Below are 17,645 nucleotides of genomic sequence, written 5' to 3'. Positions count from 1 at the left end.
AAAATTGTCAGCAAATGAATACCTCGCTAATATAGTCACAGAAGTGTTATCAATCACGAAGGTTATGAACAATTGAACATTATTCATTTCTGAGCCTACTGTACATCTAAAAAGAGAATGTTTTCTTCTAACAGTGCCTTCAAGACTCCAGGGCCGCTACATGTCAAAATATGTTCAATTGTAATGTTGTTTATACTGATTGTTAAATACTGTGCATGTTTACATGTGGTGTACCTCCTGCTGATGACAACACCCTGTCACAGCATGGACTCACGAGCTCCACAACACCTGGGAGGCAAAAGCAGATGTTGCCACAGCACTGCCTCATCAGTGAATGGTCAGTTGCTGCAATGGGGCTGGCAGATGGGTGTAAAAGTACTCATCTCCTTGGTTCTTACATAAAGCCCAGCATCAAGATCTGCTATGGGTTGTCATTTACCCTATCTTGCCCATGACAGTGGTCCACCTAGGTCCGGAGTCCACACATCTGGTCCATATCTCTCCAAACTGGCCACAAGGATATTATAAGAGACCATGCCGAAACCTTGCTAAATGAGGGTGAATCACCACTACCATTCTGCCTTCATCCACTGAAACAGTCTTCCCAGCATCTCACAATAGAAAGCAATCAGCCTGATCTGGCACAATTTGCCCTTGGTAAATCTATGCTAGCTGTTTCCAATCACCTTTTGTTCTTCACATGCATGATAATGGCTTCTAGAAGGATTTGCCCCTTAATCGTCACATGTTTTGAGGTGTGGCTGATCATCCTTCAGCTCCCTGGGCCTTCATTGCCCTTCTTAAGGATGGGCATGACATCTGCCTTTTTCCAGTCACCAGGGACGACTCCTGCTTGCCATGACCTAGCTGTTCTTGGGGTAGAGATAGGAGGCTCAACCAGCCATCCCTACCTCTCTCCATTGAGATCAGGAGCATTTTGCTTAACATTAGTCCCCATCTGGGAGACTAGTATTAAGGCAGTTCCCTTTCCTGCACAAGATGTTTGGCTGCCTCTCCTTCTTTTAAACTAGTTCCACACAATCTGTCCTTGATCACCTCATAGCTATAAAGACTAAGCAAAGCCTGAGCAAATGTGACCTTCAGGGGGACACGAGCAGAACGGGATTATTCAAGTACTCTTCTGGTTTTGTTGATAACAGAGTTTGCAGTTAAGTCTCATGTCTGCTTGACAACATATGCATCTTTTATATATATAGGTATATCTGTGTGTATGCATGAGTATACGCCTGCCAGTATTGGCTGAAGAGGACTGGCCAGCAACAGATGGTAGAAGAGGATCATTGAAGCAGGGATTAGCCCTTTCACCTAGTTATTGGCAGTCCAGGGCAGCAGTTCCCAAGCTACGCTGCTTGGGAACCTCCAGGGCTATGGCTGCTCTTACTTCCAGAGCCAGGCTTGCAGCGCCGCATTTGGGAGTTCCTCTAACAGCATGCTGGGTCTCTGGCCGTGCAGTGCAGGAGGCTGGACTTGCTGTGGTTCCTCTGGCTTAAGGGTTTCATCAAAGCAAACAGAAGCAGCTTGCCAGCTACCTTGACTTCAAGGGGCTGAACTGAGGGCATGTGGGAAACTGCCAGAGAGAAGCTAGTGATCAGAGAGGAAATGCTGCCAGCAGCTCGCTCCCGTGCTGGGAGGTGTTCATGCACAGAAAATCATCCAGAAGAAATGATAGCAGTAACCATGACAATGTCAGCAGCATGGCACTAGCAGGGCTTCCTCAGGGATTAACACTGTTCTGTACTGAGAGCGTATCTCCCTTCTTCTGATGTGCACTGTTGATTCACTGGTAGTCTGTGTTTGTTTTATCTTCCCCAAAGCAGAGCTACCTGAGAAATTGCTTTCTCTGCAAATTGCTTAGGCAGGTCTACCTGTAAAATGAAAATATTTTTTACAGAGTCTGTCCCAGCTCATGTGCTTATGGAGCACTTTGCATCACAAGTTTACCCTAATCCTCCTCCCTTGGATGTCCCCATCATAGCCAGGAACCGCTGCTGACTGAAGTTGAAGTTGTTTCATTTCACTGAGCACACTGCGATTTTCCAAGGTGTGACTCAGTCTTTCAGTTAGGTGTCAGCATGTGCTATTTGCTAGAAATAAAATCAACATTAATTAACTCTGCTTTCTTTTTTTTTTTTTTTTAGTAAGTTTTTGTCTTGTCCTGCTCCAGATCATGAATGAGGAGCCAGGTGGTCCTGGCTGTGTATGAGGACCTGCTTCTGGCAGCAAGGGGTTGGTCACTAACAAGCATCATGATCCTGGTGGATGAAAAAGCAAAGATAAACCATGGCCACTAAGCAACCTGACAGGCCTTTCGCACTGCCTGCTCAGTGCTCAGCCTCTCGTGCCCATATCAGCCCAGGGAATTATCATTATTATTATTATTATTATTATTATTATTGTTGTTGTTGTTAATATTGTTAATATTATATAAAAATCATCATCATCATCATTCTTTTGCAGAGCTCATCTTTACTTTTCTGTCTGGGTCAATAAAGACTGACCTGCATCAATGTTTACCCCTAGGAAAGCACAGCAGTGCTCTTTTACAATATAAAAACTGCAGTAATAAGCATAAAGAATAATACTCCACATCTGACAGGATGACTGATGTAAGCTGTCAGCCAATATTTGACTTTCCAGGTGAGATTAGATTTGGCATTAAATGCAATATAAACATAAAGCATGCAGTACAAGGCACTTATTTAACAGGCAATTGCCTACAGCCTTGTGCAGGCTGAAGGCTACTTAAGTTTAAGATATCTCTGCTCCGTTTGAGAGTATCATCATACTATCCAGTGGAGTTTTAAAACCCTGAGTGCTATCGTGAATCTCATTAGCGAAGGGCACAGGAAAGGTAAGTTTCTTTTGGTAATTCTTTATTTCCTACTCAAAAAGAATAGCAATTTTTGTTCTCAATCAAAGAAAAAACAGAGAAAAAGTTTCAAGGCAGCTTGTATTTGTATTTTGCTTATAGCTTGCTTACTTTCAGTAATTACCTTTATCCCCTATGTCTGAGTATGTGTAAGTGTAGAATTGCAGAGGGACCTACGTGCATCTGTACCTGTGTCCTTCTATGTGCATGTGCCTGTTCTATGCACGCTGATATCGCAAGGCTAGTCCAACAGGCAGAGGAAGGTAGATTGCTGAACTCCAGTTCGAAAGACACCACAATTTCTTATTAGTGATGAAAATTCACTGCCTCTTACCACAGGCTGCAGTGAGTTTCTCATTGCTTGAAGACTGCACTCAGATTAAGTGACTTTTTTTGGAAGCTTTGCCACATGTTGTAGGGCTTGGTTGGCTCAAAAGCATTGAAGGGCAGGTGTTATATAAAAAGGTGAATTTTCAGTCAGTTATCAGACTGAAATGCTGTACCACACCTTTTGCTTTCTGCAGGCTAGCATACTGCACTCCCGTCACACTCTCCTCTTTATGTAGGAAAGACAGAAAAGGACAGTGGCTTTTCTCAGAGCTTATTGAGAGCTCATTTACTGGAGTCGGTATGTGATAGTTTCTGCCCCAGACCTAGCTCAGTACAAGCAGGACCAGATGGATCAGCACAGTGACTGGATCAGGGGACTATGTGGACTGACAAGTAATCAGTTGCTGAGCAGGTCTCTCCCTCATCTATCCCTCTCCCGCCCCCCCCCCCCCCCCCCCTCCCCTATGAACTGTTGAAGTGTTAACAGCCTGGCATCCTCAGCAGGGTCCCTCTCCCACCATTTTCCCCTCTGATAGTGACACTATCTACGCTGAAACCCAGCCTTCGAGAAAGACCATTGAAAACAACAGCTCCTAACACTCCCCGGTGCAGGGGTACCCTCACTGTGTCCATATGGTGCTGGACCAGCCTTGCCCCTGAGCAGGACTAAGCTCTGTGGCAGGAGTGAGCTGGAGGGTCATGTCTCCTGTGGGATGGAGATCTGATTCATGTTTTTCTGAACAACAGGTGGGTTTGACTGTGGCATGCTTTGGGGTAGCTGGCCCTAATGACCAATGAGGCTATTCCAGGTATGGGGGTTCTGCCTCCTTCTCCCTCCCCAGTCTATCAGGCTACCATTTAGGAGTTAGCTGTCTGGCTGTTACGCTCCCACAGATTCATTTGCGCTTGCATGGGTACCACAGCCTTCACACCAGATGTAATGTCTGAGACCAAATGGGAAAGGGTGTCAGGTCACCTCCATCCCTAAGAGATCCTGGGCAGCTGGCTGGAGTGCCACTGTGCCAGCTCTTACAGGATCCGATATGTACTTTGTATTCTTCTGGTCAAAATGCTTCTTCACTTGGTGTTTTGCCTCAGTAGGGAAGGCAGTGTGCCTTGACCTCTGTAATGTGGGTCATGGGAGCCCATGCTCACTGGTCTTCACCAAGGTATACTTGGCTTCCCAAAGACTGAAAGTGACATGAGTGAGGACAGGAGTAAGGCTTCCCTGGGTCTCTGAACATATTGAACCACTCAGAGACGGGGATTCTCAGCTGATCTAAAATTGTTACTGCACTTTCAAGTGGCAGGTGGCAGGTGTTATTAGTTAATTGTCATAATGCAGGCAAAAGAAATCAATGTAACTGTATAGGTATTTGATTAAAGTATCATGTTGTCTTTAGTAGCTGTAACTCACAAGGATGGCTGAAATACAAAACTTCACTTGGGCAGTGGAAGATATTTTCAAGGAAACCTTTCTCACTTACATGAATGGCTGGAGGAAAAACATGACGGAAGCAGCAGATAAATTGCAAGCCAAGGTTGATGCTGAAAACTTTGACTATGTTATCCTTTATTTGATGGTGATGATTGGGATGTTCTCCTTCATCATTGTGGCGATCTTGGTGAGTACTGTGAAATCAAAGAGGCGAGAGCACTCCAATGACCCCTATCATCAGTACATTGTTGAGGACTGGGGTGAGAAGTACAAAACCCAGGTTCTGAATCGAGACGATCTCAAGTGTGTGATCCATGAAAATTTGGGTGCAAGGGACAAAACAACCCCTGGATCACCTTGACTTTTTGGAAACACCAGCAAAAAGGACATCATAAAGCCACGTGCAGGGAACTCACTGGAATTCCAAATAGCTGTGAAACTGTTCATTACATTAACAGACAGGTCAATGCAGAATGGGGTGCTGAAGAAATCAACATTACTGTTTCCCATGAAGACTTTGGCACAGCTGCTCAGGGAACACCCCAAAAAATTGCATTATTGTGTTTTGCTTTGATATTCTGTTCTTCAGGAAAATAAAACGAAGATAATGAGTAACTTGATTTTTTTAGCATTTTTTAAATCCAGAAGCAGACGTGGATGTTCCCACCTCAGAATAACTGTGATTAAGTGGTCAAAAGTTCTGATTTAGATCCAAACTGTGTTACTTCAGGCCATCTTAAAAATAACTTGAAAATGTACAGTAAAATATCAAAATGTCCACCTATCAACTGAACAATGTGTTATGGGATGAATCATAGGAGGTAACCTCTACCTACACACATTCATTCCAAACCATTTTTTTAATGATCTGGCTCCCATTTTGATTTCATTATTCATTGGCAGCAAAGACTGACTCATGGCCTTCTGACAAGGCCTGTTTTATAGAAGAAGAGCTGCTAAACTAGCAGTCTTATCTAGGAGCATGTCCTGGTTATCTAGGGCAGCTTCCAGAGGTTCATCATTTGTCCTCAAGTACATAGCTGGCCAAGCTGCCTCTTCTGCTGCTCCTTGGTTCTCCAGAACAATCTGTCTACCTGGGATGCAAGCTGGGAGATGGAAGCACTGGTTACATCCCATCAACCAGGGCTCAGCATAAACCACTGAGATACTGCCTTCTGGCTTTCAGAGCAGGGATTTATACCCCAGCTATCAAGGCTGTCCCATTGCCATGCTTCCTAAGGCATTCCCACATTTGGTACCAGTTTATATTGGCTAGGAAATGGGTTTTCAGGCTGGTCTCTCTTATCCTGTGCTGCTGAAGTATCACAGCGCTGGCTCTCACGGAATAATTAGAAGCAGAACTGGTGACACTTTCGTATTAAAACGTGCTTCATTTTTTGAGACTTGGGATTTGGCTCCGATTCATGTTGCCAGCCCTAAATCGCTTAAGCTAAAAGTTTCCATGCTGGCTGTCTATCGTGTGGGCTTATTGTTTGTTTTTAGAAAGTTTTGGCTGAAACACTTCAGCCATGTCTGGTGCTGCATTTCTGACAATTTTGCTTTGCTCATGTTAAAAAGAAATGAAAAAGAAAAGGGCTTCTTTTGTTGGGGAGCTTTGGCTTGCCTTGGAGGCTGGTTTTGAGATTTGGCACAGCAGCTGCCCTCATGCTCCAGATGTGCCTTTTGCGGGCACAGTAACAAGCCTTTAAATAATCTCGGCCCGTCAGTGCTGGGGAAGGCTCGTCAGGCCCCAGCACAGCCCGGTGAGCCCCTCCCCACGCAGTTTACCCCCTTTCCCCCAGCTCCCAGGGTGGCCCGTGGGTGTCCGCCATCTCCCCTGCTCCTGCTGCTCCACACCCGGCCCACGGCTGGAAAAGCGCAATATTGTGCTGCACCGAGCAGGAGCAGCAAGGGAACTGAAGGCAGATCACTGAGGTACCTTTGTGAGTACCAGTGAGGAAATCCTTTCCAGCACACGGGGCAGCACGGGAGAATGCAATGAACCCTATCGCAGCAACAGGAGGAAGAGGGAACAGGGGACATAACTCATCTGTACTTATGGACTGGAAGTTACGGGAGGAAAGACGTGAAAAAGTATGATGTGAGAGGACGGGTGACGTGGAGCAGCATTAAGTGGTGCTTGGAGAGAGGGATCATTTCAGTATCATTTCCACTTAGGAGTTTAGTAATAGAGCGGGTGGCGGGCCTCTGGGACCACCTGGGCCTGGTGCTGTGGCCATGCTATGGTGACGGAGAGCCCCTTTTGGCAAAGCACAGTCGGAGGAGCACCCCTGGAGAACTTGTTCGGGTGCATTCAGTACCCCCAGCAGCCGCCAGGCCCGCCCCAGGCCCTGCTCCCGGTGGCGGGCGGGCGGCTGTGAGGCTGCACAGTGGAGCTGCCCTCGGACCGCGCTGCCCCCGGACCTGCACCCTTGGGACATGTGAGAATTGCTTCACCTCAGAATCTTATTTTTTTGAACAAACCCGGGGCACGGCAGGTGTGCGGGAGCGGCGCCCGAGGCGCGCAGGGCGGGGAGACGCGGCCGCTCACCGGGCCCAGCCCCGCCGGGCGCTGCCGCTGCCGCTGCTGGGAGATGTAGTTTGTCGCGCCCTCCCGCCCAGCGCCATGGCCGTCCCGGGAGGTAAGGGACGCGCTTCCTGGGCCTTTCCCCACACCGTTCCTTAGCGCGGCCGCCCGCGGCGCCCTGCGGGGGGGACGCGGGGGCGGCGGGCCGAGATCGGGCTGGAGCGGGGCGCCCCGCGGCCCGGCCCGCTGTGCCTGCATGGCTGCCTGCCCTCCGGCCTGCTCCCCTGCCTGCCAGCCCCGCAGCCCGCAGCGCCCCTCTGCCTCCTCCTGCCTGCCCTGCCACCTGCCTCTCCACCAGCCTTCCCTGCTCGTTCTCCTGCCCCCTTTCCCTGCCCTCCTGCCCGCCCTGCCCCGCCGTCCCCCGGCTGCCTGCCCGCCCCCCCGCCCAGCGCCCTGCCGGCCTGGGCCCCGCACAGCCTCGGCTCCCGCCGTGGGGCCAGCTCCGTGCCCGGGAGCAGCAGAAGCTCCCTCGCCATAACCTGCGGCCTCCCAGCCGCCTCTCAGCCGAGGAACTGAGGAGTTTAAAAGCTGCTAGAGACTCCCTCGCTGGCTGTAAGCCGTGAGCAGGCCTGATTCAGCCGTCTCCCTGCATATTGCTGCAGGGTAAGATGCATGGCTGCCTGGAAGTGTGCATTTCAGCCTATGAGTCTGCCGAATTTTGTTGTTTTCTGAAGGAAAAATGAAGTAAATAAGTAAGAAAGAGGGATCTGATGTTATCATTTATTGAAGAAGTTTGGTTTCCTCAAGTGTGTGTGTGGGTTGCTGGCTGTGCCAGGCACTGGTGCTGCAGGGACCAGGAGAGGTGACCAGGGCAGAGCTGGGGTCGGCAGGGACATAGCTAATCCAGCAGACCCTCCTGGGGCAAGGTGGTGGTAGAAAGCAAGGGCCTGCAACTAGCAAGGACCCTGGGACGTGGCTGAAATTATGCCCTGAGAGCCAAGGTGGGACAGTCAGATGTGCCGCTAACATTTTTGGGTTTGATTTGGTTTGATTTTAATCCAGGTGCCATGATCTGGTCTGTTCTTATTTTCCACAGTTTGGAACATGTGAGGAGCTGCCAGAGGAATCACTAATATTTTCATTTCTGCTTCTTCAGGTATGAAGATTGTACATGGCTTTATGGTTTTGATGTTCCTTGAGTTGTTAGTTTAGGAATTTCTTCATCAGTGACATTAGTATGAACTGAATGATTGCACAGGTCTTTTTATGGAGTAATGTCTTGACCCACATACACACAGAGGCTATAAATGTGCACAGGTCTGAGTATGTCTGTCTGACTTAATATAACCGCTGTGTCTTGTGGCAGTGGTTTGTGACAGATTCTTAGTGCAGCAGCTCTGGCTTACAGTCTCTTCCACTGTGTTTCTCTGCAGCCTTTGGGCTTTGCCATATTACTATATTTTCCCATGAGCCAGTAGTCTTTTTTTTTTTTTTTTTTTTTTTTTTTTTTTGAGGAGGCTTGATCCTTGCATCCTTGCAGATGCTCAGGCTGATGCATGATGCAGTGCAGGTCACATGTAGTGGTGGGTCCTCCAGTAGCTGTCCATGTGGGAAGCATGCATTTTGCTTCCTGAAATATGTGCGTTAAAGAAAGCAGCAACAAGAGACAGGTAAAGTGAAACCCCTTTTCTAGCTCAGGTCATATTCAGCCATTGCTCCATTTTAAATGCAGTCAAATAACCCTAGCAGCTCGCTGCTTTTTGAGGCCTTGTGGCTGGTGACTTTTATAGCTTTTCACAAAGTGGATCAAATGAAGTTGCTCAGAAATCCGCAGTAGACAAAAGAGTATCTCAAGTCCTATTTTGTCGGGTAGATGGAGTTGTTGGCAGGCTGAGTGAGACATTCAGCCAAGACAACTCAAGTGGGTTTGTGAGTACCCAGATGCCTGTGTAGACATTTTCTGGTGCGTGCAGGCCAGTCAATACTCTGCTGCTGCACAAGCAAACAATGGCGTGAGTGGCTGGGCTGTGATGTGGTTGCTGTGGTGAACTGGAACTGTAATTCAGCGGCTGAGAGACCAGGAATTCAATTCTGTTCTCCACCACAGACTTCCCATCTGACTGGGGCCCAACTCCTTAGTCTGTCTGGGGTGGTCTGTGTTGCACAACACAGCATGGGGTAGAGATTCTAGGGATGGTATCAGCTGAAGTCTAGCTCTGGGACTTGGTGCAGCTGTCCCTGGGAGCAATTTAGCCTTGCTGAGGACGCGAGCCTCTAGGGCTGCGTTGGTGACTCTCTCTGCCTGCTCTGGATCCAAAAGACCACAGCATTTGGAGATAACACAGGATTGCTTGTACAGTGCTGAGGTGTGTGATATGGGCAGACCCTCTCTTCCTCTCCCATCTGCAGTAGTTTGATCTACTTCACAGAGAAGGTCTGAGTGTAAATAGGCTAGCAATTGTGAGGTGCAACCACAGTGAAGGCAGCTACTGATATATGTGAGAGTGATAGCATTTTATCCCTACCCTGCATAGCAGTCTGCAAGTGTGTGATGGATAGCTTATGGTGTGTCTGTCACGGAGTCTCCAGCAGGGCTTCAGGCAGAGCCTAGTGCTCCTGTTTGTTTCTCACGTGCCTCAACACGAGACCTCCTTGCTCCTCAGTGAAGGTAATACTGACCTTCCATGGGGCCCAGCCTCTGTTGCCAGTAGCACTGTTTGTTAAGGGAACTTGCATTTTCCTGGGGAATGAACAATGCCTGACTGTAGATGTGTTCTGAACTCCTATCTGTGCCTTATCTGCTTCTAAAAAGGCAAACATGAAATTTCAGCTGTCTGTTTGCGTGCATGCTTTTAAGATATCACAACCTTGAAAAGTACAGTGTCTGAGCTTTTTGCTTTTGTATTGACGACCTCAGCACTAAAAAATGTTTTTCCAAATGTGAAGCGAATCCTGCCTTTTTCTCTCCTCTTCCCACTTTCTCCCTGTCCTGTGCCCCAGCTCCACCTATTTTTTTCTGTCCTGGAGTTTCAGCTGTATTTAATAAGGTCTGGATGAAGATGGAGACTGGAAGAGTCAAGAGATGAAATGGGGACAAGTGCTTGACCACTGGAGGCTGGTGGCACAGGATGTGGGAATGCACCATGGAGAGAGCAGTGGCTTCCCTGCTCAGTTCCAACCGCAGAAGACATTGTGAGGACAGACCATCAAAAGTGTCAGTTCTCACAGGAAACATTTTGCATCAAAACACCACTCTTCAGAACAAAGGGAGAATTTCTTTACTTCCCTTCCTTTGTGACTTCATTGCAGCTACTCCTGGTGGTTACACAGTTCAGGCAGATTCAGACTTGTGTCTCAGAAGAGCAGAAGTATTACAGAAGTGTTGCACTGAGTGCTTAAATAATTGACTCGCAACCAAGAGCATTCACAGGAGTGCACACCGTGGTAACACATTATACACTGCTTCTTGCTGGTGGGACAGTACCCTGCAATCAGACCCCATAGATGGGTTTGCATAACGTTTGCTGAGTAAAATACTTCTGCATTTAAAAAAATAATAAAAAACCCCTTTTCAGCATCATATGCCAGATGCTAGCATGTGTTTGAATAGCTGAATTCTTGCCTTTTTACAATGTGCTGCAAAATTGATTCTAACTGAAGCACAGAATTTATAGCAGTTTAGAAGAGTGAGGACTGCGTCTGATGAAGCCTCCACCCAAGTCAGTGTTCTGAGATGAGGACACTGCAGTCCCTTCAGTTCAGGCCACACTTGTGTAACTTGGGTTTCACTGAGAGGAATGTAGCTATCTGAACCATGCACTGAGAACCAGATTCTGCTCTGAATTGTGCATGGTGAATTGTGAATGGTGAGGTTTTTGCTGTGATCATCTGCAGGGGTCTTCAGATCTTAATGGTTGTTGAAATTCTGGAGGAAACATCAGTAGTTAAAATGCCGGTTTTTTGGAGGTGTAACGCTACTGACTCATTAGTTCGCAGCTGCCCTGACAAAATTTGTCAGCAGAAGGGAGCTGCACAACTCAGGATTCAACACAGTAAATAGTGAATGACAAACAAGTTGGCCATGCCACTCCTTTGGTGTAGTTTGATCTCAGTAAGAGATCTCTAGTGATGTCTCTCCATGGGGATGTTTCCAGGGTGGTCTCTGCAGAGTAAGGATTTGGCAGCTGGGGGAAAAGGAGAGAAGAGGATGTCCTAGCTGGAGAAATAAGGACATCTATGAAGAAGCTGGCTGAGCAGCACAGGAGCTGCAAGAACATTTACTTGACTCCTTGTTTCTGAGGAAAGGTCAGCAGCAACTATTGTGGTATGGCGGTGATTTATTCAGCCCAGCTGCTGGTGAAGGTCTGGACTAAGCTGTAGTGTTTTCTCCTGCCTTTTGACAGTGACTCTGTTGTTACACATACAGGAAACACCTCGAGGGAGTCAGGCAGGGAAACATGCTGAATTTGAAATCCAGCAGCTGAAACAGTGTCAGTGCTGGTGAAGCAGCAAGCTGAGCCCACAGGGCAGTGTTGTGGCCGTGTGCTGCAGCCTTCAGGATCCCCTTGGACATTTCTCAGCCCCAGAGTTCAGCTCTGAAATGTTTGTTGACTACTCAAGGAATCCAGCAAGTGGTTGGCTTACTTCTGTGTTATTATGGGCTTCATGAAGAATTTAATTTATTAGTAAATCAGAGAGAACTGGTAAATTATACTAGATGCTAGGATTCATTAAGCATTCAGGCTCTGAACAGGGCAGGTGGGCTTGAAAACCACAAGACAGCTCTTCTGGGTGCACTTCTGTCTGCTAGGTCTCAAACATCAGTGAGGCAGTGTGATGTGCACACATGTCAAGCTTTCAAAAGCAGCCGGTGCTGTGTTTTCGGTTGAGCAGCTGCTGGGATGTGCTGTGCATGGTGGAAACCCAGCCTTTGCTCTGCGCAAGCATGACACCTGCCCAGGGCCTGTCAAAACCCTGTCCTTCAGCAGCACGGACATTGCTTCTGTCACTCAGCTCCAAAAAGGCCCATGCAGGTCATTCCTGAACCATGTGGCACTGATATGCTGCCAGGTGCTGCGCCGCAGATGAGCTTGTCAGTAAGGTGCAGGGTAGATGTGCTGAGTAGAAACAGATTGGCTATTTCTTTTTTAATTTCCATTTCTTCAAGATGCTTCTGTTCTGATCTGTGCCTTTAGAAGTGTGACGCTCGTTGGTGCTGGACGCAGCCTGCTGTGGGACAGGCAATATCACGCAGCCAAGATGGTGGCATTTAATTGGAAGGTGAGGATGTTTCACATTCATAAAGCAGTGAATTTCTGCTCTTTCAAGCAAATGCATGTAAGGTCTGGATGGGGTGGGTCCTGTGTTTATAAAGATGGTTTTGTTGCCTAGGTGAAGGTTGTTTAACCACCACAGTGTCTGCAGCTCAGGGACAGAGGACTCGTTGTCCTTTCTTGCTATACATGCTTGCACCTTGCGGGCTGGCCCCAGTACTTGCTGTTGGGGCCTCACAGTGCCTACCTGAGCACAAGGCTGGTAGACAAGCTCTGCTCTGCTCTGCTTGCCTCTGCTCCTCCTGGCTTTCCTCTTTCCAGGCCTTTCCAGCTCCTCTTTCCTCAATTCCTTTCATTACTGGAGAGTGTTTTCTCCACTGTGTCTTTTAGTGTATTGGGGCCATAAACACTCTGTAGGGTACATGTGTAAGGCACAGAAGTATCTGAGCAAGTACCTCATGCATTAGCAGTTTTAACATGTGAAACCGTTTCTCAAGAAAGCAATGCTAACCCCAAGCCTTGGCTTTACCTTTCTGGTGTTGCAGAACTGTGCTTTAAAGAGATTGCCACTTCTAATATGCTGAGAGATGGACAGAGCATGATTATTTTTTTTTTCCAAAATTAGAGGGGAGTGGTCTGATGTCAAATGTAACATTGCAGCTTGTAGAGATCAGCATTATAAAAGACCTCACTTTAGCCTCTGGTTTGTGGACTTTAAGGGGACAGACTAGTTGGTGTATAGATACAAGGCTTTTTCTAAATTCAGTAGTTTGTCAATGACCAAACAACTTTAGAGGTGCTGGAAGGCCTGCTAAGGGTACAAGGAGGGTACTGGAAGGCTTGCTAAGGAGGAGCTGGCACTGTGAACCTACTGTGCTCCCCTGAAAGCCCAGACTGATCCTGCTGGCCAGGTGGCTCTTTGAAATATTGGGCTGGGAAGTTCATGTGCCTTCAGTATCAGTCTGGAACTAACATCTTTCACTGAGTGCTTGTGCCACTCATATTTGTATTCCGTGTTCACAGTGTTACCCATTTGCATTTTATTTTTTATTCCACATACACTTATGGCAGGATGCTTTTATAACATTTAAATATGTTGTGCAATTTCAGTGGTTCCAGGCATTAAAAACTCCTGAAACTTCATCATTGGAGTCTCGGGTTTTTTTACTTTTCTTCTACTTGAAAGGCATTTATCTATACCTTCCAGATCTGGGCAAGTTAATTGCAAAACTACCATGGATTAAAATTTCTAGGAGCACAAAAGTGGTTTTGGGGATCACATTTGATAGCTGATATGCACAGATCCATCGCTGATGTGAGAATTGTACAGCAGCATTCCTACTTTTACAGTTAGCCTACGATACTCGGTTCTTCCCCTTTTTCAGCTCCAGATCGTGCCAATATTCTGTTTGCTGTAACGCAAGCAAAAGCAACAAAGACCTGTTCAAAGGGGCTTCATATACAAACTTGAATTAACTTGGTTTTGTCCTTTCCCCAGATGTTGATCTGCCTAGTTTGAAGTTTTCTACAGAAAAATCCCGCATGAACAGAGGAACATTACCATTGCTTTGAATAATGCTGTTGCTGTAGGAAGCTGTATAGCATCTCTGTAGATTAATTTTTAATTGTCCAAGTGTTCCAGTAACTACCTAAATATATTATTTTGCATTTCAGGCTTTGGAGAATTTCCCATTGCTGATGTACATTTTGGCAGCTAAAACATTGATTCTTTGCTTAGCCTTTGCTGGAGTAAAAATGTACCAGAGCAAAAAAATTGAAGAAAAACTGAAGAGGGAACGTGAAGAGAAGCAGAAAACAGAAGCAGAGAAGAAGTATGATTGAAGAGTCTCTCAGGTATAGAATTTATTTGACATCTTGGTGTTCAATAGTGGCACTGACATATTAATGCCACTACGTTTTGACTTGGATGCCTTTGGATTGTGCAGTTAGAACTATCACCATTATTTGTGTTCTTGTAATATTTGTCCTCTGTGGTGTTTCAGTGTATTTGTACACCCATATCATGCCCGTTCTTTGTAGGAATTGCAGTTACCACCAGAAAACTTGGCAGCTATGGTTTGTGATGTAGGAGATCTTAGCACAGTATTCCTCTTCAGCAGTTCATCTCCCTGCATTTTTACATCCAACCAATTGCACAGGAAGTCCTGATGCATAGAAGATGGTTAAATTGGGCAAAAAATGCAGGAGAGGTGTGCCAGACAGGATGATGCAATAAGTCCTCTTGGCCTTAAGTCACATAATTAAGATAGAAAGAATCAGCCATTTCATACTAGTTAAATACATGACAAGTTGTAGATAGTTTAGCTGAAAGGGCCAAATTTCATGCCAAGGAACTTCCCAAAGTAACAGAAATGCTACAGGTTATGCTATGTAATATCCACCGTATATCATTAACTGAGGAAAATGGACATCTTTCTGCATAAAAGAGCAAAATGAACATTACAGAATTTCTTAAAAGTTTTGAGTTTTGATTCCCTATGTGCTGAATTCCTTCCTGCTTTCACAGTTCAAGCAATCATTGCCTTATTGGTTCAAGTCCATTAGCAAAATGGGTACTGCCTAGTGCTAAGATTATACTCCCTGACTTGTTAGATATCTTACTTGTTTCACATCTCTGTGTTCTGCAGCAAAATGGGAATTCTATTCCTGCCTGCCCTTTGCAAGCTCAGTGGGAGTTTGATGTAATTTTACTCTTTATTAAACTAAAAAACTTACTTTCCCCTTTTAAGGTCATCGCCTCACATATGAAGAGAGTTTCATTTCTTAGAAATGTTTACTAGTTTTGCTTTCAAACCTGTCACTGTTTTATTTCATGCAACAAGGGTTGGAAATTGTGACTAGAAATGGAGCCCTGGAACTAACAGTGGGAACAAAGCGGTTCATTTGCATAGGAAAAAACCAACAAAACCAAAGGTGTTTCTCAGTCTCCTATTTACATCAGATTACAGTCTTGTCTCTGGGCAGACTTGTGCCATTTTAAACTTTTATTTTAAATCAGTTTCATTAGCCACTGGGAAATGCTGTCGGGACTCTTCTTTCTGTTTTTACAGAGTAAGTCAGAGAAAATTATATGGAGTTTTATTGCTAAACAAATCAGAGGTCGCTGCCCTGCAAGTGAGGAAGCTTGCTACTTGTAATGAAGAGACTGTGCTGTGTGTGCAGCATTGGGTCCCAGTGAGTTCTCTTTGGCAGAGTTCATAGCCAAAGGGATTGCTGCCCCAGGGTAGTGAGCTCATCCCACAAGACCTCTGTGTTCAGCATATGACATTGACCTTGTTGAATGACTGGCATTAAAGCATCTCTGATTTCACAGAAAATACCCTACTTGCCCAGTCACCCAGTGTTACCCACCAGAGGCCCAGGCCTTCCTAACTTCTGCCTTCTCTCGGGCTGTCAGCCAAGTCTTTCTGTAATGGGATTGCAAGAAGGGATGAATTCTCCTACCCTAAAAATGTTCTCCAGTGTCAGCACTGCAGAGCTGGGATTAGCTCCAGTTGCAGCGTGCCACGTGCACAGGCAGATTTAGCCCATGTGCTGCCAGTATAGCATGCCTGCTGTTCTCACTGCTGTTTCCCCACCATGCAGATTTTCTGACACTTGGCAGCTTGCATTGGATTCCTTTTCTGGGAGAGTGAAGCCTTCCTGTAGATGAAGGATGTGTCAAAGGAATAAAACCCTTAAGAGTAACATTCACTTAAACTGTATCTCAACTTTTTATACATACAGCAAAATATCAAAGCCTCTATTTATGCAATAAAAAATCCTTTGTAAAAAAAAAAAAAGTAATGGCCTTGGTTTCTGCTTACTCAATTGCTACAGTTAAAGCTGCAGGGGAGGTAGTTTTTAAAATATTAGCTGCAAGGACATGGCTGGTTCAAAAGAGAAAACACCCTGAATGTATCATGGATGTGTATAAGGTTCATGGACAGACAGCGGGAAACGGGAAGGGCTCTGCAGCTTCTTCAGAGAAACTGCTTCCTGCAAGGGTGTAAATCTGAGACTTGTGGGCCCTTTGTTGAATCCAGGTGAACAAACACAGGAGAGGAGCTTTTCCAGGCAGGTCTTTCTCAAACCACTTTCTGCACCCAAGGCGTCCCAAGATTAATGCAAATTACAGTGTCACCTTTGAGGTGGTTTCATGCTAGGGGGTCTATAATAAGATTTTGCTATGCACAGTATCTGAGAACTGTGTATGGCTCTCTATTTACTATACGGCCTATGAAGCAGAGTGGGTTTTCATTACCATTGCTACCTACTTCTGCATGTGCAATAATATCAAATCCTGGAGGATAAGCTAACTTGGTCATGGTAGGTTAATCAGCAGAGTAGATTTTTTTCACAGAAATAAAGGCTTAGACATGTGGAGTAGTGCCAGCAGGTACGTTTGCCTTCACATTTTCCTTCATGTTTCCATTATAAAGCACTTCCTAGATCCTTGTATCTTCTGGAAGTTATGGTGAAGCTGAAACCTGACAGTGGAGTGGGGTGAGTAGGGAAGAGGAGAGGTGGAGAGCCCTTGGAAAAGCCTTGGGAGTCCAGCAGGATGTGGGACGCCTCTGGGATGGCTTGCTCCTTCCCTTTCCCTGTGGCTGCGGGGCCGAGGTGCCTGCTGTGGTCACACCAGCGCACGCTGCTGCAGTGTCGGTCTCGCAAGCGCTACCTGACTAAATTTGTGTGCATCTGATAACAGCTGATGCGCAGAGATCTTTTGCTGTGGTGGAGTTACTCATCGGGTACTGCAGTGATTTTTAAAATCTCACTGTTCATGCGGTCACCTTGGTGACTGGGGAATGTAAGTATTTCAGAAAACCATTCCTGGGATAGAGCAATATCCTTGCTATGGCAGCCTCAGGGAATTTGTAGTGCCGTTGTAAAACAGCAGTTTCCCTCTACGATCTCAGCAGTCATCTGTCTATGCAAAGGTGGAATTGAATGGTAATTTAATTAAATGGCTCTGCAGTGTTCAGTGAGAACAGTCTCTGCTAACCACTTCCATTAAACAGCTATTGAGGGAAATGCACCAAGGTACTTGGCTAAGCCACATGCCCAGACGTTAACAGGCAGATGTCAGGCCTGTATAGTGTCCACCAGCTTCAAAAATGAGCAATGTCTTGGCTCCATGCAGTCACCAGTTGCTTTTGAGTATTGGCCCCAATCTAGATTTTT

The 17,645-nt window shown here is 46.2% G+C and overlaps 2 protein-coding genes across 14 annotated transcripts in view; both read left to right on the top strand.

Annotated features, from left to right (window-relative positions):
* Positions 1-3,870: 3,870 nt before the first annotated feature.
* On the top strand, positions 3,871-5,251 carry KCNE2 (potassium voltage-gated channel subfamily E regulatory subunit 2). The gene has a single exon (XM_005229503.3). The coding sequence runs from the start codon at positions 4,642-4,644 to the stop codon at positions 5,017-5,019; it is 378 nt and encodes a 125-aa protein (XP_005229560.1). The 5' UTR covers positions 3,871-4,641; the 3' UTR covers positions 5,020-5,251.
* Positions 5,252-7,001: 1,750 nt separating this feature from the next.
* The window catches only part of SMIM11 (small integral membrane protein 11), a 35,847-nt gene continuing 25,203 nt past the window's right edge, over positions 7,002-17,645 (top strand). For 3 of the 13 annotated variants that reach the window (XM_055802220.1, XM_055802219.1, XM_055802221.1), the window contains exons 1-5: positions 7,147-7,300; positions 8,282-8,341; positions 10,186-10,399; positions 12,381-12,465; positions 14,133-14,312. In XM_055802220.1, the coding sequence (XP_055658195.1) occupies positions 10,314-10,399; positions 12,381-12,465; positions 14,133-14,300 (339 nt within the window). In that variant the 5' untranslated portion in view covers positions 7,147-7,300; positions 8,282-8,341; positions 10,186-10,313 and the 3' untranslated portion in view covers positions 14,301-14,312. The other 10 variants (XM_055802215.1, XM_055802217.1, XM_055802213.1 and 7 more) reach the window with 9 other exon arrangements.

The sequence above is a fragment of the Falco peregrinus genome, chromosome 4 (assembly GCF_023634155.1).
Source record: "Falco peregrinus isolate bFalPer1 chromosome 4, bFalPer1.pri, whole genome shotgun sequence".
NCBI classification, from domain to species: Eukaryota; Metazoa; Chordata; class Aves; order Falconiformes; family Falconidae; genus Falco; species Falco peregrinus.
The sequence above is the reverse complement of the archived record's forward strand: the minus strand, read 5'-3'. Positions and strand labels throughout refer to the sequence as shown.